Source organism: Esox lucius, chromosome 20 (genome assembly GCF_011004845.1).
Source record: "Esox lucius isolate fEsoLuc1 chromosome 20, fEsoLuc1.pri, whole genome shotgun sequence".
In the NCBI taxonomy this organism is placed as follows: domain Eukaryota; kingdom Metazoa; phylum Chordata; class Actinopteri; order Esociformes; family Esocidae; genus Esox; species Esox lucius.
In genome coordinates, this window is record NC_047588.1 from 39,886,711 (window position 1) to 39,912,211 (window position 25,501).

General features: G+C 37.4%; 3 protein-coding genes across 3 annotated transcripts; all 3 read right to left on the bottom strand.

Annotated features, from left to right (window-relative positions):
- Positions 1-2,578: 2,578 nt before the first annotated feature.
- Positions 2,579-3,448, bottom strand: LOC114829709 (trace amine-associated receptor 13c-like). Its single transcript, XM_029115519.2, has one exon. It carries the CDS (start codon positions 3,446-3,448, stop codon positions 2,579-2,581), a length of 870 nt encoding a protein of 289 aa, XP_028971352.2.
- Positions 3,449-13,004: 9,556 nt separating this feature from the next.
- LOC114829708 (trace amine-associated receptor 13c-like) lies at positions 13,005-13,874 on the bottom strand. The gene has a single exon (XM_029115518.2). It carries the CDS (start codon positions 13,872-13,874, stop codon positions 13,005-13,007), a length of 870 nt encoding a protein of 289 aa, XP_028971351.2.
- Positions 13,875-18,859: 4,985 nt separating this feature from the next.
- Positions 18,860-24,070, bottom strand: LOC114829707 (trace amine-associated receptor 13c-like). The gene is made up of 3 exons (XM_034288889.1): positions 23,558-24,070; positions 23,251-23,356; positions 18,860-19,002 (listed from the first exon to the last, which is right to left on the bottom strand). The coding sequence occupies exons 1-3, from the start codon at positions 24,068-24,070 to the stop codon at positions 18,860-18,862; spliced, it is 762 nt and encodes a 253-aa protein (XP_034144780.1).
- Between the last annotated feature and the right edge of the window lie 1,431 nt (positions 24,071-25,501).

Sequence of the window (25,501 nt, forward strand, 5' to 3'; positions counted from 1 at the left end):
TCTTGGTGGGATCATTTTTGTTCAGAAGTATTCTCCAGCAGGGAAGATCATTATCCAGTGTGTTTAAATATCTACATCTCTCTGCAGGAGGTACATAGTTAACGACGTCTTTAGGTAAATAGTTAACAACATCTTTAGGTAAATAATTAACAACGTCTTTTGATTAGGTATCAAAATAATAGGTACCGGAGCTCAAGTTACAGTAATAATTAATAAATGCATGTGGGCTGAGTCCAGAGTCTATTTAAACTTAGTCCAGGTCGGAAGCATGACCAGATGGACAAGGACAGGGACAACATGGGGGAGGGGGATATTCAAATTTCTGCCATAGAGGATACTTTAAAGAGTGTTTAGACTTCTATCTTAATAAGGTCAATGCAATCAATAGAGACATTTTACTTCAAAGCCATAGCAATAATAAAAATAAGGGAAAATATATTTTGGTGGTCTGTTATATGATTTACACACCTCACAGCCTTGTTATTAAGAATATCAGTAGCAAATATTGGCACATACTGCTCGCTGTGGGCTTGGAGTTATTCTTCAACCCTCCACTATTTACCCATTCCAGGGCCCCGTAGCCTTAGAGATATTTTGGTATGCGCTGATACTTTCGATACATCCATATCCCACAAGGATGATACCCATGGATTCTTCCTTTGTCGCCATTGTGCAGCAAGTACAGGAATAAAGAAATTGCACACATTTAAATCTTTTATCACTAATAAGGAAAACATTACTAAGATGTATTACTTGTGGGTCCAATAATGTATTAATCTTCTCATATGGCCTTGTGGTCTGCGATACATCGGCATTACAATGAAGATCGTAGTGCCATTTGCAGAAATGACTTTAATTTGCCAGTAGCACAACACTTACAAGAAGCCAATCAGACTATTTGTGATCTTCATTGTTGTGGTATATATGGTATCCGTTTGATGCTATTTGATTTCTCTTCAGTGCAATCTTCCAATTGATATCTTTTTCAGCCAGTGCTTAGTTTTTTTATTTTGTGCTCAATGTCTTCTGTTGTTTACTTTGCCACATTGTGTTGTTGAATACACAATTGTGGTTGCACATGTTGATCATATAGTACTTCATTGCTTTCAATTGTTGAGCCAATCAAACAACTTCCTATAAAGGGTGTGTCTCACATTGAAATACTGTAGAGCGCTGATGAAGGCTTAAAGCCAAAACATTTGTTTTGTATATTATTTCCTTTTTTTCACATCTTGCCCCTTTTTTGTTCAGTTTTCATGACAGATTGAATGATTATTTGCAACTTTTTTGCTTCCTTGTTTGTTTTTTTTTCTTTTAAAAATCATGTGCAAGTATTCTGTTAATTCTTTAATGCGTAATCATTTTTTTATTTTTATTTTTCTTTGACCAGTTTCCAACCAATGAGATATACAATCTCATACAACCTCATTCCATGTAGATTTTGCCACTGGAATACAATTACCACTTAATATAATAGGGTGTAAATATGAATGCAATTAAAGTGTTCAGTATATGTGTGTAATTACCCTGAATGTAGTTACAAGATGGCATGGTGTTCTGCCAGGTGTTGTTCTGAACAAAATTATCTTCTTAATTTATTGTAAAGACAAGTTCCTTCGAAATCCAAACGGATGCAATCATGAAAGCTTAATATGCAAATGAAAAGTATGTGTTTCTCAGAATAACCTGTTAAAACAATTAATACCAAAATATTTAATACTGCAAGACTGCATTGTGTAACTTAGCAACTACTTTTGGCAACATAACAAACTGTGTACACCTGAACTTCAATGGTGATTTATAATATATTGCATCAACTACAACAGTCATTGTGTGATGGCGTTAATGACATTGATGCAAACAATACTAATAGAATTGTTATTTTTCTAATTCCTTACACAGGTGGGTGAACCATAACAATAACCTTATACTCTTCACTGATTTTACTGTATACTCTATAGAGACGTGTGTGCACACAAAGCCAATTGTTTCTTCTCTCTCTCAAACCCCAACACATGTTTTTATCCAATCATTTGTTTTTCAAGAAAGAGTAGAATGCTGGTAAATTTAACAATTTTTAAACTATTTCCAAGATACATAACTGAGTTAAACTTGTTATATGTTATTTGGTATGTTGCATTATTGTATATTTGAGCTTTGCTATACTTGTTGAAGGCATTGCGTCCCTAGAGAGTGATGTTATTGATTCATGATCTAGGTAACTGAGAAAAAGATACAGTGTACCATTACATTATTAAGCAATTAATATAACAATAACCTAAAACATATGAATATTTAAAAAAACAAAACAACAACAAAAAAAGTATACATACACATATATATATATATATATATATATATATTGAAAAGGAAAGTTTTGAGTGAGGAAAAGAAGCGTTCCATATGCAGTGGTCTTTTAATTTTAACCCTTCTGTTCCTTACTCAAAACCGTTTTTTGGAAAGGAAAGAAAAAGGTGCAGTGGTCTCTTAATTTATATATATATATATATATATATATATATATATATATATATATATATATATATATATATATATATATATATATATATACAGTTAATTATAAATGCAACACCTTAAGAGTTAAAATATGTTTAGCTGTCACTTTGAACCATGGATAAAACAAAGCATAAATAATTGGATTAAAAAAGGAATTAATAAGCAACAGAAAACATATGAAAGCAGATGATGAATCGCCACTTGCAACATAAATTAAATTGAAAAAATAAATTGGAATCCAACAAATTATATAGTTAAAAACAACAATGCCTAGAGTTTTTGCAGCTTTTCTTTCAGACTTATTTGCTTGTGCAGTTTTGACACCAGACATAGTAGAAACCTCTTGTGAATATACCTTTCTGGCCTGCGATCTGGCCACCACAAATATTTTCATATAAAGTGTTATAATAATAGAGCATGGGACAACCAAGGAAATAACAAGGTCCATTATTATACCATCAGTAAATCCTCCAGAAAAATAACATTCTTCAAAACACCTACTGGGTACCTGTACATTTACCATGATTTTTGTAAGAACAGCATCATATATGATACAACACAACCAGGTAATGGTTATACAACACTTAATCCTTGTAATTGTTATTTTTGAGTGATACATTAAGGGGTCACACACAGCAACATAACGGTCAATAGATATTAAGACTAAATTTCCAAGAGATAAAGACGTACATAAAAAATTGATGTAGAGAAGCAACGGACAGAAATATTCCCCAAATACCCAGCATGACTCCAGTATTGCTACAGTCATTGCTGGTATCACAATGAGTCCCACCAGGAGATCTGACACAGCCAGAGAGAGGATGAGCAGGTTGGTTGGAGTGTGGAGCTGCTTAAAGTGAGAGATGGAGATGATTACCAGTAGGTTCAAAAATACTGTAACAGCGGAAATCAATGACAAGAGGAAGTACATTGTCGTGTACATAGGTGTCGACAGTGAATCATTTCTGCAAGAAGAGTTTCTGTCTTGAAAAGAGTACTGAGCTTCTCCTTGTTTCTCCATTTGAAATAACGATTGAAGTGTGAGGCCCTCCTTCTGCTTGGTTCTGTGTGTGACCCTGACAGGGCAACCTTCTGACAAACTCTGTGATTTGCCCCTCCTTTTATCACCGGATGACTGACAGACAACCCCCCCCCTCCTCTCAGTCTCCCTGTACATACACACATACACCCACTCATGTTATTCAATCCCTGTGTGGACACAGGACCTAACCCTAAACCTGAAGTCCATGTTTGCTGTTCCCTAGTGCAGAAATAATCCTAACCATAAACTTTCCCTAACTCTAACCTTAACTTCTAAAACCTATCCTTTCTCTAAAGTTAAATGTGCAGTCTGGGACTTTTGCTAATAACACATCATTTCTTTAAACAACCTATTTTGAGCTCAATACTGTGTGTAATATGTGGTTTATATTTGCATAATTTATATGTAGATTACCAATTGTACATTATATGGCCATTAAATTCATATTGTGAATAATCCACATAATCTGCGCATCCATGACCATAAATCATTTTGGGGATACAATATGGCACAAAACCACTTTTCCTAGCAATGGGCAAATATACCAGAATGCACCCCGCCGTAACAACAAACCCTAACAATTTTAATTCTGATTCATTGCACTAAACACGTTTATTATTACCTGCATTTCCAAACATATTATTAAATGTCCACCTATTGGGAAGCTTTAATTACCTTGCTGGGTTTAGGGTTTTAATTACCTTGCTGTCCTGCTTTAAGCGTTATGGTGTCATGATTGCGTAGGCAGGACACATGCGCAGGGAGAATGGAGGACATCTAATAATAAGACCAACAAGATACACCGGCAAGCTGCCGTGCCAGGATGTGACATACTGCAGTGGGGAGTCAAAGCCAAACAGAGATTATATTTTGGTTTTAAATATATTTTTATTAACAATATTTAAAGAAGGAAAACCACTGAGACTTAGGTTACTTTTCCAAAGTAACCTGGATTATAGCATAATAACCAGTGCTGCGGGTAATGGGTTAGAAAGTAGTCAGACTCGGTTAACGGTTAACGTGTTCATAATGAAATGTAAGTAAACCCTTACGAGTACATTTGTCAAATAAATAATGCTCTTCTCAATTTCCCTCTGTGCACCCAACGTACCTTTATGTAGCATTTATTTTCTCCAGTAGGAAGTGGTAACAAAATGATGCAAAGATGGCAGCACCAGAACTTTGTTGTTCACTGCAAGAGATTCCTGATAAAAGAACTAAACGCAAATTATGTTTCTCATTATGGTATATGATTACTTGAGATAATAGGATTGGTCACTCTTCTTGTATAATTATTAATGATTGATAATGTTATATGCTGGTGACTGACCCTGACTATGCAATACCTGACTATGTAATTATATGCTAACGCATTAAATGTCTGCCTTCTGGGCATAAGTGACCAACACGTGAATATAGAATCCAAGGACTTATCTTAAAATAACTAAATAACTTAACGCCTTACGTTATACAGCAAGTAACTAATAACGTAGCTAGATACTGTATGGTAACTGTAAATACTAACTGTAATAAGTTAACGTTCCCCAACGCTCAGTGGTGTAGTGGTGCCTGGAGAAGTGATTATACTTCAATTTTGTCATTTTTTTTTATTTTTACAAATGGCTCATTTTTTTTTTTTAAATGTGCTCTTGTGTAACAAAATATACAAGAAACCATGACATGGACTTTGAATGCCCAAACATGATGAATCCCAATTGGTCTTTTAGTCCAATCCAACCCAAGCTGTACTACTTTGGCCTGGGAATGTGTTTCCAATTGTTTCCTAACACACCGTGGGGGGGGACACCTGGGTGCACTCAACCACACATAACACACACATTTTGCACATTATATATGAATACATTTCCAAAACTCAAAAATCATCAACCGTAAAGTTATCTAGAAACATTAGCTAGTAAGGCAGTTAACGATGGGGTAGGCTACTGCCAAACCGCACAATTGACAAACTGATATACGTAAAATATCGAATTCACTGATATAACCATGGAGGATCTGGTTGGTTAAAATTTCCTTCGTCGTCCGGAGCGCTATCACCTTCCGCTGAGGGAGCACTGTTGTCATTGGCTGAGGGAAGTGCACCAGGAGAGCTGACAGTTGCAGTAGAGAGAAAAACGTTCTTCTCCCACTCCAATTTGTTGTCCAGATTGTCTGTGGCTCGACTACGTTTATTTGTTTGGACAAATGACAACGTTGTTTGATGAGTTCACTTCATAATGTATTTCAGAAGTAACATTAAGCCTATGATCAGATATTTGATTATATCTTTTCATGTGACAACACTGAAGAAATGACACTTAGCTACAATGTAAAGTAGTGAGTGTACAGCTTGTATAACAGTGTACATTTGCTGTCTCCTCAAAATAACTCAACACATAGCCATTAATGACTAAACTGCTGAGGCTGATCTGAAAAAAATAATTGTTGCTCTACATAAAGATGGCCTAGGCTATAAGAAGATTGTCAAGACCTTGAAACTGAGCTGCAGCACGGTGGCCAAGACCATACAGTGCTTTAACCGGGCAGGTTCCACTCAGAACAGGCCTCTCCATGGTCGACCAAAGAAGTTGAGTGCTCATGCTCGGTGTAATTTCCAGAAGTTGTCTTTGAGAAATTGACGTATGATTGCTGCCAGCATTGCTGCAGAGGTTGAAGGGGTGGGGGGATCAGCCTGTCAGTCCTCAGACCATACGCCACACTGCATCAAATTGGTCTGCACGGCTGTCATCTCAGAAGGAAGCCTCTTCTAAAGATGATGCACAAGAAAGCCTGCAAACACTTTGCTGAAGACAAGCAGACTAACGTCATGGATTACTGGAACCATGTCCTGTGGTCTGATGAGACCAAGATAAACCTATTTGGTTCAGATGGTGTCAAGCGTTGTGGCGGCAACCAGGGGAGGAGTACAAAGACAAGTGTGTCTTGCCTACAGTCAAGCATGGTGGTGGGAGTGTCACGGTCTGGGGCTGCATGAGTGCTGGGGACCATGAATGCCAACATGTACTGTGACATACTGAAGCAGAGCGTGATCCCCTCCCTTCAGAGACTGGGCTGCAGGGCAGTATTCCAACATGATAACGAACCCAAACACATCTCCAAGAGTACCACTGCCTTGCTAAAGAAGCTGAGGGTAAAGGTGATGGACTGGCCAAGCATGTCTCCAGACCTAAACCCTATTGAGCATCTGTGGGGCCTCCTCAAACGGGGTATACTCACTTTTTTTGCCAGCAGTTTAGACATTAATGGCTGTGTGTTGAGTTATTTTGACGGGACAGCAAATGCACACTGTTATACAAGCTATACACTCACTATTTCACATTGTTGCAAAGTGTCCTTTCTTCAGTGTTGTCACATGAAAAGATATTATCAAATATTTGCAAAAATGTGAGGGGTGTACTCACTTTTGTGAGATACTGTATATGTTTACCTCGGGGACCTCATTGCTGCTATATCTGCATCCTGGTTGCACATGTCACCCTACTCCTTCAATTTGCCTTGACTGCACATTTTGAATGCCATTTAGAAGTGCCATTTGTACCCACACTATTTATCCCACTTGTAACATTCACTAATGCCCTCATCTATTTCCCATATATGCACATTTAGTATTGCCATTTGAACTGTATTTGCCTTCATTGCACATCTTTACATTCCACTTGTCACAGACCAATCTGATCTCAGAGGACTATGTAGACTATTTTATGTAAATCTATGGCAACCGTATCATATGTTACGTTACGTTAGGTTGCATAACAATGCGCTACCAATACGTTTTGGTTTGGCTAAAACGTACCGTATGTTACGAACGCTATGAAAACGTATAATATGTTACAAATGCTATGAAAACTTACAGTATGTTACAAACGCCAGACAAGCGTATCATATTACGAATGGTACAAAAACATATCATACATTACAAATATGCACAAAACATCCAAGCGGTGTTTCAAACTTGCAACATTCTGCTCGGCAGCTGGACGCCCTACCATCTGCTTCACACAGGTATTATGGATTTGGAAGGATGAATAATGGCCTTACCAAGGTCGTTACAATATGTTAGGTATCAGAGCACTTGGGTTAGGGTTAGTGTTTGGGGTAAGGTTAGAAAACAAAAATGGTTAGGTTAAGGTTTGGTACAGAACATATTACTGTATGTAGATACGTCACTCATTTCTGAAATAAAATTTTGCCAAGACACACTGCAAGTTTGTTTGCTCTTGTTACCTTAATGCAGCTCTTTTTCAATGTGAAATCTGCGTAATTATTTGAATTAACATTTATGAACATCAGTTGTTTGTATTTTAGGATGTATTTTTATTACTTGTAAAGTTAATATATGTGTACCTGTTCTGATAATTTAATGGAATGTTAAATACATGTTCCATACTAGTTTTAATATTTTCCTTAAAAATACAAATGCTATATATCATGTCTGCATACTCAAAATCACAGCCTAAAAATATTAGCCTGAAAAATCAAATACAGTACTATGTTTGAGTGGTTTAAGATTTGTATTCATTTACCAGAGCAACATATAGTTAAAGGTATTATTGAGGTAAGTGAGACTACAGTGTCTGTTTGATGTTCAAAATATGCAAAACAAATAGGCAACAATGGTTTATGCTCTCTCGAAATTATCACAATCCAGCCAATTTGGCCTAATCATTTAGTATCAACACCGGTGTCAGAGCATTGGCACATGTAAGAAACAAACAGCAATAACTATATCAAACCTATGCCTGAGAGAAAAAACACATAACTATAAAGGACTGAACTTCATACTTAAAATACGTTTAGCTGTTATGTTCAGCCATGGATAAAATAAAGCATAAATTATTGGATTTGCCAAGGAATTAACAAGTGGCAGAAAGAATGTGAAAGCTGATGTTGAATCTTTACTTGCAACATAAATTACTTTGATAAAATAAATTGGAATCCAACAAATGAGGAAATTAGAAACTACAATACCTAGAGTTTTTGCTGCTTTTCTTTCAGACTTATTTGCCTGTACAGTTTTAACACCGGACACAGTGGCAGCCCCTTTAGAAAATACCTTTCTAGCCTGTGATCTGGCTACTACAAATATTTTCATATACAGTGTTAAGATAGTAGAGCATGGAAAAATCCTTGAAATAACAAGGTCAACAATATTATGCCAATTAAAACTTTCAACCAAATAACATTCTTCAAAACACATAGGCACCTGAACGTTTACTGCTATGTTTATAAAAAACACATTGTATATGACACAACAACTCCAGTTAATGGATATGTAGCACTTCATTCTTGTTATTGTTATTTTAGAGAGGTACAATAGTGGATCACACACAGCTACATAACGATCAATAGATATCAAGACCAGATTGCCGAGAGATGAAGAACTACATAAAAAAGTGATGAACATGAGCAATGCACAGAAGGGTAAAAATGTTTAATGTACAAAGAAATCAAAATATAATGTTTGTTTAAAATTAGTGTCAGTCTGGTAAAAGGTAAAACAAATTGATTAAAGTAGTAAAAGAAAGGGGGATGTAGTGGAATGGTGTTCTACAACAGGGGGCGTCTTTAATACAAGAAAAAAGAATGACCTGAGGTAGAATAAGAAATATGGAGACATAAATGTGTTCCAACTTCAAGGTTACGTGTATGTTTTGAGTCTTAACTAAAGTCTGCGTTAGACTTCTACAAATGTCTTCTGCTGCACTGCAACTTGTTACATAAAGCAGACTAGTAGTTGTAGATTCAACTCAAATGAACGTTTATAACCACCGTTTAAAAACAACGTATGGCGGTGTCACTCTGAAGTTTTCAAGTAAAATTTATCCTGCGCTATCATTCTTTAATGTTCCACTTCGATGTGCTAGCTATACAATAAATGCACCCAATTTTGCTAGCGTTGTTGAGCACAGCTTTTAGGTAAAATGTCAAATAGTTAATCAAATAAACCGGTGCTTTGTAGGCTATGTGTCAAAACTTGAATACACGTAGCTAACTTTAAAACATGTAGCAAACTTTCTAGTAGGTTCTTCCTAAGACACGTCTGACTAATGTACATTGTACAACAGCTGGATACTGGAATATGACTTGATAAAAACGTGTTTTGATTGCTCAAGTCTGTATTCAGAATTGACGGTTAGATACAAACAATCCCATGCATGGTATTAGATACCCTTCTAATTATAATGTGACACAAGGAAAATGGGATAACTTACATGAGGAAAATGGTAAATGTCTCATGAGGAAAATTTAAAACTCTTTTAGGCCTGAGAAAATAGCAAGAGTGGTGTTGAAAATATAAAAGGAGAGTAAATGATTAATGGAAGAGTAAAATAAATTATTGTTGAATTTATTTTGTCGGCAAAAGATATTTTTTATATTTCACTATCTTTTTAAATAATTTACTCATCAAATAACCTTTTACTGGCATTTGTCTTTATTTGGTTTTCATATTGGAGCTTTGATTGGCGCAAAAGCCAATCAGAGAGGCCCACATGAACATCTTTTTGAACTTTGTCACTAGCTTATGTGTGTGATGAACATATAGTTACAGGAAAAAACCTAAATAATGTATACATAAGAGGGTAAAACATTTCTGGGAGTGCCACTGTGTACTGCCACACTAGATCTCTGATTAGTAGCTGCCCATTGCAAATGTTTTTCTATTGATGAAAGAACAATGAATTCACTAAATTACCCAGTTCAATAATAGATGTCTGGATATTGACACCATTGCTCTTGGTGGGATCATTTTTGTTCAGAAATATTCTCCAGCAGGGAAGCTCATTATCCAATGTGTTTAAATATCTACATCTCTCTGCAGGAGGTACATAGTTAACGCTGTCTTTAGGTAAATAGTTTATCGACATCTTTAGGTAAATAGTTAACGACGTCTTTAGGTAAATAGTTAACAACGTCTTTAGGTAAATAATCAAAATAATAGGTACCGGAGCTCAAGTTTCAGTAATAATTAATAAATGCATGTGGGCTGAGTCCAGAGTCTATTTAAACTTAGTCCAGGTCGGAAGCATGACCAGATGGACAAGGACAGGGACAACATGGGGGAGGGGGATATTCAAATTTCTGCAATAGAGGATACTTCAAAGAGTGTTTAGACTTCTATTTTAATAAGGTCAATGCAATCAATAGAGACATTTTACTTCAAAGCCATAGCAATAATAAAATAAGGGAAAATATATTTTGATGGTCTGTTGTATGATTTACACACCTCAAAGCCTTGTTATTAAGAATATCAGTAGCAATTAATGGCACATACTGCTCGCTGTGGGCTTGGAGTTATTCTTCAACCCTCCACTATTTACCCATTCCAGGGCCCGTAGCCTTAGAGATATTTTGGTATGCGCTGATACTTTCAATACATCCATATCCCACAAGGATGATGCCCATGGATTCTTCCTTTGTCGCCATTGTGCAGCAAGTACAGGAATAAAGAAATTGCACACATTTAAATCCTTTATCACTAATAAGGAAAACATTACTAAGATGTATTACTTGTGGGTCCAATAATGTAGTAATCTTCTCATATGGCCTTGTGGTCTGCAATACATCGGCATTACAATGAAGATCGTAGTGCCATTTGCAGAAATGACTTACATTTTCCAGTAGCACAACACTTACAAGAAGCCAATCAGACTATTTGTGATCTTCATTGTTGTGGTGTTGACCGTGTGTTTTCTATCCATAGACGGCACAACGCTGAGGAGTGTCTTCTCCAATGTGAAGCTAGGAGTTTTATGAAGAACTTTATGAAGAACTTGACCTTGCATGTCTTCTTTAATCTCCTATTTTCAAATTTCTATTTCATTGTCCTTACAGTTGGCCTCTGTGTTCTATGTATTCAGTATTTTCTTTGCCATATGCATTACGGTTTTTTATATGGTATCCGTTTGGTGCTATTTGATTTCTCTTCAGTGCCATCTTCCAATTGATATCTTTTTCAGCCAGTGCTTAACTTTTTTATTTTGTGCTCAATGTCTTCTGTTGTTTACTTTGCCACATTGTGTTGTTGAATACACAATTGTGGTTGCACATGTAGATCATATAGTACTTCATTGCTTTCAATTGTTGAGCCAATCATACAACTTCCCTGTATTTCAATGTGTCTCACATTGAAATACTGTAGAGCTCTGATGAAGGCTTAAAGCCAAAACATTTGTTTTGTATATTATTTCCTTTTTTTCACACCTTGCCCTTTTTTGTTCAGTTTTCATAATGGATTGAATGATTATTTGCAACATCTTTGCTTCCTTGTTTTTTTTTTTTTCCTTTCAAAAATCATGTGCAAGTATTCTGTTAATTTTTTAAGGCGTAGTCATTATTATTTTTTTTTTCTTTGACCAGTTTCCAACCAACAATCTCATACAACCTCATTCCATGTAGATTTTGCCACTGGAATACAATTACTACTTAATATAATTGGGTGTAAATATGAATGCAATTAAAGTGTTCAGTATATGTGTGTTATTTCCCTGAATGTAGTTACAGGATGGCATGGTGTTCTGCCAGGTGTTGTTCTGAACAAAATTATCTTCTTAATTTATTGTAAAGACAAGTTGCTTCGAAATCCAAACAGATGCAATCATGAAAGCTTTATGTGCAAATGAAAAGTATGTGTAAAAGTATGTGATTTATAATACTGTATATTGCATCAACTACAACAGTCATTGTGTGATGGTGTTAAAGACATTGATGCAAACAATACTAATATAATTGTTATTTTTCTAATTCCTTACACAGCTGGGTGAACCATAACAATAATTTTATACTCTTCACTGATTTTGCTGTATACTCTATAGAGCCGTGTGGGCACATAAAGCCAATTGTTTCTTCTCTCTCTCAAACCCCAACACATGTTTTTATCCAATCATTTGTTTTTCAAGAAAGAGTAGAATGCTGGTAAATGTAACAATTTTTTAACAATTTCCAAGATACATAACTGAGTTAAACTTATGTTATATGTTATTTGGTATGTTGCATTATTGTACATTTAAGCTTTACTACACTTATTTTAGGCATTGCGTCCCTAGAGAGTGATGTTATTGATTCATGATCTAGGTAACTGAGAAAAAGATACAGTGTACCATTACATTATAAAGCAATTAATATAACAAAAACCAAAAAAATATAAATATCTAAAAAACAAAACAACAACAAAAAAAGTATACATATTTATATATATATATTGAAAAGGAAAGTTTTGAGTGAGGAAAAGAAGCGTTCAATATGCAGTGGTCTTTTAATTTTAAGGCTTCTGCTCCTTGCTCAAAACCATTTTTTGGAAAGGAAAGAAAAAGTTGCAGTGGTCTCTTAATTTTTATATATATATATATATATATATATATATATATATATATATATATATATATATATATATATATATGAATATGAATATATATACACATACAGTGAATTATAAATGCAACACCTTAAGAGTTAAAATATGTTTAGCTGTCACTTTGAACCATGGATAAAAGAAAGCATAAATGATTGGATTAAAAAAGGAATTAATAAGCAGCAGAAAACATATGAAAGCAGATGATGAATCGCCACTTGCAACATAAATTAAATTGAAAAAATAAATTGGAATCCAACAAATTATATAGTTAAAAACAACAATGCCTAGAGTTCTTGCTGCTTTTCTTTCAGACTTATTTGCCTGTGCAGTTTTGACACCAGACACAGTAGAAGCCTCTTGTGAATATACCTTTCTGGCCTGCGATCTGGCCACCACAAATATTTTCATATAAAGTGTTATAATAATAGAGCATGGGACAACCAAGGAAATAACAAGGTCCATTATTATACCATCAGTAAATCCTCCAGAAAAATAACATTCTTCAAAACACCTACTGGGTACCTGTACATTTACCATGATTTTTGTAAGAACAGCATCATATATGATACAACACAACCAGGTAATGGTTATACAACACTTAATCCTTGTAATTGTTATTTTTGAGTGATACATTAAGGGGTCACACACAGCAACATAACGGTCAACAGATATTAAGACTAAATTTCCCAGAGATAAAGACATACATAAAAAACTTATGTAGAGAAGCAACGGACAGAAATATTCCCCAAATACCCAGCATGACTCCAGTATTGCTACAGTCATTGCTGGTATCACAATGAGTCCCACCAGGAGATCTGACACAGCCAGAGAGAGGATGAGCAGGTTGGTTGGAGTCTGGAGCTGCTTAAAGTGAGAGATGGAGATGATCACCAGTAGGTTCAAAAATACTGTAACAGCGGAAATCAATGACAAGAGGAAGTACATTGTCGTGTACATAGGTGTCGACAGTGAATCATTTCTGCAAGAAGAGTTTCTGTCTTGAAAAGAGTACTGAGCTTCTCCTTGATTCTTCATTTGAAATAACAAATGAAATGTGAGGCCCTCCTTCTGCTTGGTTCTGTGTGTGACCCTGACAGGGCAACCTTCTGACAAACTCTGTGATTTGCCCCTCCTTTTATCACCGGCTGACAGACACCCCCCCCCCCTCTCAGTCTCCCTGTACATACACACATACACCCACTCATGTTATTCAATCCCTGTGTGGACACAGGACCTAACCCTAAACCTGAAGTCCATGTTTGCTGTTCCCTAGTGCAGAAATAATCCTAACCATAAACTTTCCCTAACTCTAACCTTAACTTCTAAAACCTATCCTTTCTCTAAAGTTAAATGTGCGGTCTGGGACTTTTGCTAATAACACATAATTTCTTTAAACAACCTATTTTGAGCTCAATAATGTGTGTAATATGTGGTTTCTATTTGCATAATTTTTATGTAGATTACCAATTGTACATTATATGGCCATTAAATTCATATTGTGAATAATCCACATAATCTGCGCATCCATGAACATTAATCATTTTGGGGATACAATGTGACACAATAGCACCACTTTTCCTAGCAATGCCCAAATATACCAGAATGCACCCCGCCGTAACAACAAACCCTAACAATTTTAATTCTGATTCATTGAACTAAACACGTTTTATTATTACCTGCGTTTCCAAACATATTATTAAATGTCCACCTATTGGGAAGCTTTAATTACCTTGCTGGGCTTAGGGTTTTAATTACCTTGCTGTCCTGCTTTAAGCGTTATGGTGTCATGATTGCGTAGGCAGGACACATGCGCAGGGAGAATGGAGGACATCTAATAATAAGACCAACAAGATACACCGGCAAGCTGCCGTGCCAGGATGTGACATACTGCAGTGGGGAGTCAAAGACAAACAGAGATCATATTTTGGTTTTAAATATATTTTTATTAACAATATTTAAAGAAGGAAAACCACTGAGACTTAGTTTACTTTTCCGGGTAATGGTTTAGAAAGTAGTCAGACTCGGTTAACGGTTAACGTGTTCATAATGAAATGTAAGTAAACTCTTACGAGTACATTTGTCAAATAAATAATGCGCTTCTCAATTTCCCTCAGGGCACCCAACGTACCTTTATGTAGCATTTATTTTCTCCAGTAGGAAGTGGTAACAAAATGATACAAAGACGGCAGCACCAGAACTTTGTTGTTCACTGCAAGAGATTCCTGATAAAAGAACTAAACGCAAATTATGTTTCTCATTATGGTATATGATTACTTGAGATAATAGGATTGGTCACTCTTCCTGTATAATTATTAATGATTGATAATGTTATATGCTGGTGACTGACCCTGACTATGCAATACCTGACTATGTAATTATATGCTAATGCATTAAATGTCTGCCTTCTGGGCATAAGTGACCAACACGTGAATATAGAATCCAAGGACTTATCTTAAAATAACTAAATAACTTAACGCCTTACGTTATACAGCAAGTAACTAATAACGTAGCTAGATACTGTATGGTAACTGTAAATACTAACTGTAATAAGTTAACGTTCCCCAACGCTCAGTGGTGTAGTGGTGCCTGGAGAAGTGATTATACTTCAATTTTGTCATTTTTTTAAATTTTTACAAATGGCTCATTTTTTTTTTTAAATGTGCTCTTGTGTAACAAAATATACAAGAAACCATGACATGGACTTTGAATGCCCAAACATGATGAATCCCAATTGGTCTTTTAGTCCAATCCAACCCAAGCTGTACTACTTTGGCCTGGGAATGTGTTTCCAATTGTTTCCTAACACACCGTGGGGGGGGACACCTGGGTGCACTCAACCACACATAACACACACATTTTGCACATTATATATGAATACATTTCCAAAACTCAAAAATCATCAACCGTAAAGTTATCTAGAAACATTAGCTAGTAAGGCAGTTAACGATGGAGTAGGCTTCTGCCAAACCGCACAATTGACAAACTGATATACGTAAAATATCGAATTTACTGATATAACCATGGAGGATCTGGTTGGTTAAAATTTCCTTTGTCGTCCGGAGTGCTATCACCTTCCGCTGAGGGAGCACTGTTGTCATTGGCTGAGGGAAGTGCACCAGGAGAGCTGACAGTTGCAGTAGAGAGAAAAACGTTCTTCTCCCACTCCAATTTGTTGTCCAGATTGTCTGTGGCTCGACTACGTTTATTTGTTTGGACAAATGACAACGTTGTTTGATGAGTTCACTTCATAATGTATTTCAGAAGTAACATTAAGCCTATGATCAGATATTTGATTATATCTTTTCATGTGACAACACTGAAGAAATGACACTTAGCTACAATGTAAAGTAGTGAGTGTACAGCTTGTATAACAGTGTACATTTGCTGTCTCCTCAAAATAACTCAACACATAGCCATTAATGACTAAACTGCTGAGGCTGATCTGAAAAAAATAATTGTTGCTCTACATAAAGATGGCCTAGGCTATAAGAAGATTGTCAAGACCTTGAAACTGAGCTGCAGCACGGTGGCCAAGACCATACAGTGCTTTAACCGGGCAGGTTCCACTCAGAACAGGCCTCTCCATGGTCGACCAAAGAAGTTGAGTGCTCATGCTCGATGTAATTTCCAGAGGTTGTCTTTGAGAAATTGACGTATGATTGCTGCCAGCATTGCTGCAGAGGTTGAAGGGGTGGGGGGATCAGCCTGTCAGTCCTCAGACCATACGCCACACTGCATCAAATTGGTCTGCACGGCTGTCATCTCAGAAGGAAGCCTCTTCTAAAGATGATGCACAAGAAAGCCTGCAAACAGTTTGCTGAAGACAAGCAGACTAACGTCATGGATTACTGGAACCATGTCCTGTGGTCTGATGAGACCAAGATAAACCTATTTGGTTCAGATGGTGTCAAGCGTTGTGGCGGCAACCAGGGGAGGAGTACAAAGACAAGTGTGTCTTGCCTACAGTCAAGCATGGTGGTGGGAGTGTCACGGTCTGGGGCTGCATGAGTGCTGGGGACCATGAATGCCAACATGTACTGTGACATACTGAAGCAGAGTGTGATCCCCTCCCTTCAGAGACTGGGCTGTAGGGCAGTATTCCAACATGATAACGAACCCAAACACATCTCCAAGAGTACCACTGCCTTGCTAAAGAAGCTGAGGGTAAAGGTGATGGACTGGCCAAGCATGTCTCCAGACCTAAACCCTATTGAGCATCTGTGGGGCCTCCTCAAACGGGGTATACTCACTTTTTTTGCCAGCAGTTTAGACATTAATGGCTGTGTGTTGAGTTATTTTGACGGGACAGCAAATGCACACTGTTATACAAGCTATACACTCACTATTTCACATTGTTGCAAAGTGTCCTTTCTTCAGTGTTGTCACATGAAAAGATATTATCAAATATTTGCAAAAATGTGAGGGGTGTACTCACTTTTGTGAGATACTGTATATGTTTACCTCGGGGACCTCATTGCTGCTATATCTGCATCCTGGTTGCACATGCCACCCTACTCCTTCAATTTGCCTTGACTGCACATTTTGAATGCCATTTAGAAGTGCCATTTGTACCCACACTATTTATCCCACTTGTAACATTCACTAATACATTCACTAATGCCCTCATCTATTTCCCATATATGCACATTTAGTATTGCCATTTGAACTGTATTTGCCTTCATTGCACATCTTTACATTCCACTTGTCACAGACCAATCTGATCTCAGAGGACTATGTAGACTATTTTATGTAAATCTATGGCAACCGTATCATATGTTACGTTACGTTAGGTTGCATAACAATGCGCTACCAATACGTTTCGGTTTGGCTAAAACGTACCGTATGTTACGAACGCTATGAAAACGTATAATATGTTACAAATGCTATGAAAACTTACAGTATGGTACAAACGCCAGACAAGCGTATCATATTACGAATGGTACAAAAACATATCATACATTACAAATATGCACAAAACATCCAAGCGGTGTTTCAAACTGGCAACATTCTGCTCGGCAGCTGGACGCCCTACCATCTGCTTCACACAGGTATTATGGATTTGGAAGGATGAATAATGGCCTTACCATGTTTATAAAAAACACATTGTATATGACACAACAACTCCAGTTAATGGATATGTAGCACTTCATTCTTGTTATTGTTATTTTAGAGAGGTACAATAGTGGATCACACACAGCTACATAACGATCAATAGATATCAAGACCAGATTGCCGAGAGATGAAGAACTACATAAAAAAGTGATGAACATGAGCAATGCACAGAAATATTCCCCAAGAATCCAGCATGGCTCCAGTATTGCTATAGTATTTGCTGGTATCACAATGAGTCCCACCAGGAGATCTGACACAGCCAGAGAGAGGATGAGCAGGTTGGTTGGAGTGTGGAGATGCATGAAGTGAGAAATGGAGATGATTACCAGTAGGTTCAGACATACTGCTACCACTGAAATCAATGAGAAGAAGATGTACAATGTTATGTAAATAGATGTTGATATTGAATCCTTTCTGCAAGAAGTTTGTTTAAAAAAAATTTAGAATCATTGTGTTCCTCCATTTGTAATAAAGGGTAAAATGCTGATGTCCTCCTGTCTGGTCCTGTGTCAGGTCAGCCTTCTGACAAACTCTCCTCTTATTTTAAAGTGCCTGACAACAACTCCCACCACCACCCAGTATCTGTTTTCTCACACACACATACTGCACGCGGACATTACGGGTCAGATGTTTTAGAACAACCCCACTCGTCATTTTTTATTGACATTCAAGCAGCTCAACCTGAAATGGTTCAAAAGTTTATCGTCAACTGCTTAGCAGTTAACTGAGATTTAAAAATAAAGGGAATGGTCACTAAAAATAATGTACATTTCAGAGCAATGGAAGTACATTTTGTCCTGAAAGTTGATGCCAACAATTCATACGTCTCCCAACTTTTGTTGCATTACTGCATTACTGCCTGGTACCGCAGCTGCTCCACTGGTGACCACAAGGCCCTGCAGAGGGTGGGAAAGTTTGTGTAGCGCGTCATTGGCTGCCATCTCCACTCTGTGCAAGGCATCTACAACACACAATGCCTTAGAAAAGCAAGAAATATCATAAATGACTACAGCCACCCAGGCTATGGTCTGTTCACACTGCTGTCGTCTGGTAGATGCTACCGGAGCATCAGGACATGCACTTCCAGACTCATAACGACTATATTTATAATGTTTTATATTCCTTTTATATTGTACATAAACCCCTTTTCTACACTCATTGGAATTGCTGCTAAAAAATGGCACAAAGTAAATTTTAGAAAACACCCAGTCTGAAACCCCAAGGGGGCAATACACAGTATTAAGAACTAAGGGTATGCAGACTTTTGAGCACAAATGTCTGAAAACTAATGGCGGGCTGTGTGACGGTATATTTTCTAAACTTACGGTTGTTTAACTGTCATCATTGGTGACTCAAGTCGCAGACTTCTACTGAAGTCGCTCCTATGTCACCAATAAACTGACTTGCGATCTGTTCAAATTACTTGAGATTTAACTTGGACTTGTAGTCAATGGACTGGAATGGAAGAGAAATACAGAATTATTTCAAGCAATTATACTTGAAAGTCACCTAGGTAACATTAGCGACAGTGCTTAGATCCATTCATAGTAGCATTTTACAAATATTTTTTACATTCAGTGAGAAGCCTAATGTTAGCTCGCCATCAAGATATGGGCCTGTTTCAAATCTTTGTCAGCCAGTTAGTTACAGTAGCTAATAACTAGCTCACACATATAATCATATAGAACACAAAGAGCTGTTAGCTCATGGCTAACCTATGTAAAATAGTCAGACAATTTGGCTAATGGCCCCAGCTTCAACATGATCATACTTCAATAAAATGCATGTTTGCTATAATAAATGTTACAATAACAGTTATAGTGTATTAGATTATCAACTGCTGATTTAAAATGGCCCATAAAATTATAGTCATCCCCAAAAAGTGCACCTTAAGTTGAAAGGACTTGCTTTGGACTAATAGTCTGTAACTATAGCCTTTAATGCTTAAAAGACTTGAGACTTGACTTGGACTTACATGCAGAGACTTGAGACTTGACTCGGACTTGCATGCGGTGACTTGAGACTTGACTTGGACTTGCATGCGGTGACTTGAGACTTGACTCGGACTTACATGCAGAGACTTGAGACTTGACTCTAACTTGCATGCGGTGACTTGAGACTTGACTCGGACTTGTCTGTTAACAGTGCATTTAACATTTTTACTTTACTATAAAATGGGGACTACAAAAAGCATTAGATCAGGTGTGTTGGGCTCTGTGTCGTTGTTTTTGTGACATCGTGGACATGTTCCTTTTAAGATTTGTTCATTAGAAAGTTAAAGCCCAGCATTGCTCATGTTAAAACAAGCTTTAGGCCAAGACAACCCTCAATTCATTTCAACGATCAAAACCTCAGACACAGAGATTAATGGGGCCTCTATTCTAAAGATGCATTTTCATTTTCAGCTGTCTGTTCAGAGGAACAATATGTCCTCAGCTGAGGTTTAAATGGATATTGACAAAGTTTGACTTAATTGGACTCCCCAGCCAGGGTTCTTACACACAAACCAAACTCTGCCTCCATTCACATTACAGGACCTTCCTTAGCTTCAAGTTCTTCCCTTACTATAAGATCCTGTTCCTTTCATTCCCCAACATCCACATACATTCTTGAATCAGTTTCAGTACTTACTTATGGGGACAGTGATGTAATAATTATATGACCTCCCTGCTGAACTTTATCATGTCAGAGCTGGGTCATGGCCCTGTTCTCTGAAGGTGTCTCAGTGTAAGTTTAGTTTAGCAAATAGGACACATTTCCAATTCACATATTTCTATAATACCAATTCATCAACCAATCAAATACATTTTCCAAAGCCTTTTTTTGCATCAGCAGTTGTCACACAGTGCTTGTAAAAAACAACCAGCATGAAACCCCAAAGAGAAAGCATCACATGGTGGATGTACAGTGGTTAAGAACCCCATAACACGGTCAAAACTTAGAAATAAACTCCTGCATGCGTACAAGAAGACAAATGTGAATGCAAATTTTTTTATTATAATGTGTATCATTCAAACAGCGACAATTGCATCAGCAAAATCAAACTGTTCTTTCTGATGTCACTTTTGTCTATAATGGTTAAGTACACTTCTCGTTAATCATTGGTTTGTTTGTTATGGTTTGTTATTGTTTGAGTTCCTCACACCAGAGGTTTCTGTCATCATCTGTAGGAAAGTCTTAGAAAATACAGCTCCAATTCTCTCAGGAGTTTCACCAATTAAAGGTGTTTGAGACACACATGCTTTAATCCAGGGCCTCAACAAGGCGTTAATACAACACTCAAATCCAACCTTCACCAAACTTTAGTGCTGTAGACATCTATCGTGTTTTGTTTGGCCATAGTATGACACTCATTAATATACATTGTGCTTTCAAGACGACTGACTGTCCAGAATAGACTGGACCAAATCCATGCATCTCAACCCCATTTACATTTGAGTGTCATGTGTCATCAATTTGCAACCCATGTGCATCTGTTTAGCTTCTTGTCTCAAAGGTAGTTAGGAAATGACAAAAACATAGACATTTGTATTAGAACATTAAGCATCCAACATAACAGCATTATGAATTTTATGACCTGGCTTTCCCAAAATATTTTTCTATCCACTTAGGGAAGCTTTAATTACCTTGTCGGGCTTTGACTGGCAGAAATGTCCTTTTATAAATGTTCAAATAATACACTGACTTTGCTAATGAGCATCCACTTTTATTAGATGATATTAAATAAAACAGTGGAATATGCAATGCAGTTTACCAGTCGTTCAATGCATGTGATGACTGCAGATTAGGTTCAGCTTTATTTAGGATAGTCAAAATTACCATATGTAGGTGTGCTAGATATATTTATACTATCAACAAACTATCAAAAACAGAGTAAATATAAAAGGTTATAATAAAGGTTAGGTTCAGTTAGTGTTCGGGTTAGAGAAAGGGTTAAGGTTAAAGGTTAGAGAAAGGATTAGGTTTATGGGTTAATTTTAGTAGATGTCACGCACGCCTCCCGGTGGAGAGAGCGCAACACCCCGCAACACTTGAAGCCCCCGTAGAATGGCGGGAATGGGAATGGGGTCGTGGGTGCAAGTATGGATGACAGAGGCAGGACTACCGTTCACAAGATTCATTTATCACAACGGTAATTTAGGGAAAAGGGGCTGGACGGGACCAAAGCAAAGAACTAAACCCAAACTCCTAACCCTAACCAAACCCCTAACCCTAACCAAACCCCTAACCCTAACCAAACCCCTAAACCTAACCAAACCCCTAACCCTACTTTACCTGCCAAACAAAGAGCTGACCTAACTAGCACCTCTAGTTCCGGTGCTCCAAACAAAATACAGGGGGTGGTCCGCCCAGGTCTGACCTAGTGTTTTTAGACAGAGTAAAGCTATGGGAGGTGTTTGCCCCAGGGCCTCTTGTCTAGAGCGCAATGGCTTTCCCCTTCCCCCTGGAAACAAATGAAAAAGGTTGTAACCCAAATAATAGTCACAATACAAACTATAATGCAAATGCACTGCTCTCACACAGATCTCACAATCAAAGCACTAATTCACAAATGTTCTTCCAACTCACAAACAGCAACAAATACCAAACAACAGCAGAGCAGCAGCAGCAGCGAGAGCTGGAGGGAGATTTCAGAACTCTGTGGCTTATATGCAGCCTGAACCAGCTGCAACCACTGACGAGCGGGCGGAAGTCAGCTCTCCAATCGGCCCTGATTCAAGGAAACATCCCCACAGCATGATGCTGCCACCACAATGTTTCATGGTGGGGTTTGTGTTCTCAGGATGATGTGTAGTAATAAGCTTGATGCAAGAGGCTCTTTTTCTTCTAAATCAATCAAATGTATTTAAGCTCTTTCATTAGCAATTGTCACAAGGGACTTATAGAGATCTAACCCAGAAACAGAGGGGTAGTCCTCTTCTGACGTGCTGGGTGAAGTATATGACCTTTAAGTGCCACAAATGTTTTTAGATGACAAGTGGGTTATTAAAAACATGTAGGGCTGCAACATGTTTTTTGAAAGATGTTGCAGGCTACACTGGAGGGATGTTACGTATGATCAAAACCTTCAAAAGTAGCCTTTACTTCAGAGTTAAAATACGTTTAGCTGTCACTTTGAACCATGGATAAAAGAAAGCATAAATGATTGGATTAATAAAGGAATTAACAAGTGGCAGGAAAACTAGGAACATTGATGACGAATTTGCACTTGAATCATAAATTAATTGGATAAAATAAATCGGAATCCAGCAAATGAGATAGTTAAAAACAACAATAGCAAGTGTTTTTGCTGCTTTTCTTTCTGACTTATTTGCCTGTACAGTTTTTACACCAAACACAGTGGCAGCCCCTTTAGAAAATACCTTTCTGCTCTGTGATCTGGCTACCACAAATATTTTCAAATAAAGTGTTATAATGATTGAGGATGGGGCATCCATTGAAATTACATTGTCTATGATATTTACCCAGAAATCCTTTTCAACAAAATAACATTCTTCAAAACATCTAATGGGTACCTGTACATTTACTGACATTTTTATTAACACAGCATCATATATGATAGAACAACACCAGTTAATGGATATACAAAGCCAAGTTCTTGTTTTTGTTACTTTTGAGGGGTACAATAAAGGGTTGCACACAGCCACATAGCGGTCAATAGATATCAAAACCAAATGTCCAAGAGATGAAGAAGTACACAAAAAGGTGGTGTACATAAGTAATGGACAGAAATATTCCCCAAGAACCCAACATGGTTCCATTATTGCTACTGTATTTGCTGGTATCACAATGAGTCCCACCAGGAGATCTGACACAGCCAGAGAGAGGATGAGCAGGTTGGTTGGAGTGTGGAGCTGCTTGAAATGAGAGATGGAGATGATCACCAGTAAGTTCAAAAATACAGTAACTGCTGAAATCAATGAGAAGAAGATGTACAGTGATGTATAAACAGACGTGGATGCTGAAGCCTTCTTGCAAGTTGAGTTTCCATCCTGAAAACAGTATTGGTCATCTTCATGTTCCTCCATTTGTAATAAAGGGTAAAATGCTGAGGTCCTCCTCCTGCTTGGTCCTGTGTGTGACCCTGTCAGGTCAGCCTTGTGACAAACTCTGAGCTCTGCTTCTCTTTTTATTACTCAATGCTGCCCCCCCCCCCCCAAGTCCCTCTGCTCACAAACACACATACTGTACATGTACATTATACAGACCGTCTGTTAACTATGTGTTTCTGTTCTCCTCCACATTTTTTGAGACACACAAGAGCAGCTTCACCTCAGAGCTCTTCTGTAACTCTTCTGTAGATAGTTTGACACTTGGCCTTGGAACAGGGCTTGATTTTGTCATTTATTAATCTCAAGCAAGCGATGGCAAAATACAAGATCTCAGATTTCTGCTCTCTACGAGCACATGCCAAACACATGAAACACAGTAGTCAGTGATTTCTTTACATAGAGTGTGATTTACCTGAATGATCTTTTGAACGAGGTCAACACCAGGAAAGTCTATGGCAACATCCCTATTAAAAACCCTGGGGTGGCCAGGAGATAAATGTTGCTACTGATAAAGCCAGGATTTAATCTCTTCAGCCACTTTCTTAGGAGTTAAAAACATGCCCAAACATGTGCCAACGCCAGTGCCACTGGAGTGGTCAAGAATGATCACCACACTGGCCTGAAGTTTACAAACAAATGTGTTTGCCAATTTGGTTTTCCTTGTCTGCAATATGACTTACTTTATGGTCACCCTCATGATCAGTTTCCAAAAAAAGCAAAAATACCTGAGCAAAGATATTTTACCTCTGGTCTGACCCATAGTTGGCATTTTATAATTCACCCATGCATCTTTACCATCTTGGATAATTTCCTTAATCAGTGTTTCACCATTGTTTTTATTAAACAGCTCGGGCATTAATCAAAACAGTCTCACTTTTGAATTTACAGTCCCCTCCAAAAGTATTGTAACGGCAAGGCAAATAAATAAAAGCTGAAATTCTGAACTCTTGTCTCATACTAATCTTTTGACCTTAATCCTAAATGTATTCAGGTTTGGGTCAGGATTACAAAGCAAATCACTTCAAGCATATTTCTGTTGTGACAAAACCACTCGCCAGAACAGGTTACAGCTTCCTCACTGGAGCAGTGGGTAGAGTGCCTGTCCAGGATGTGGAAGGTTGCTGGTTTGAACCACTGTTACTGCATTTTTGTTTTTCATTCCGACTCGAACGTTATTTTATTGCACGTAATATATCTTACAAAATCCCCTGCCTAAAATGAGCGTAAAATAGTCTATTTCATCCTTCTGAAACCAGGTTGCAAAAGCTTATTTGTGTTAATAATGCAATTAACATGACGGGGCCTTGTAAATGCTAAAATAGTGCTATAATAGATATTTTGTGTGACTGTTGCAGTAAACTTGTAGATGTTATCCAATTAATTATCAATTCTGCTTTCGCAGAACAG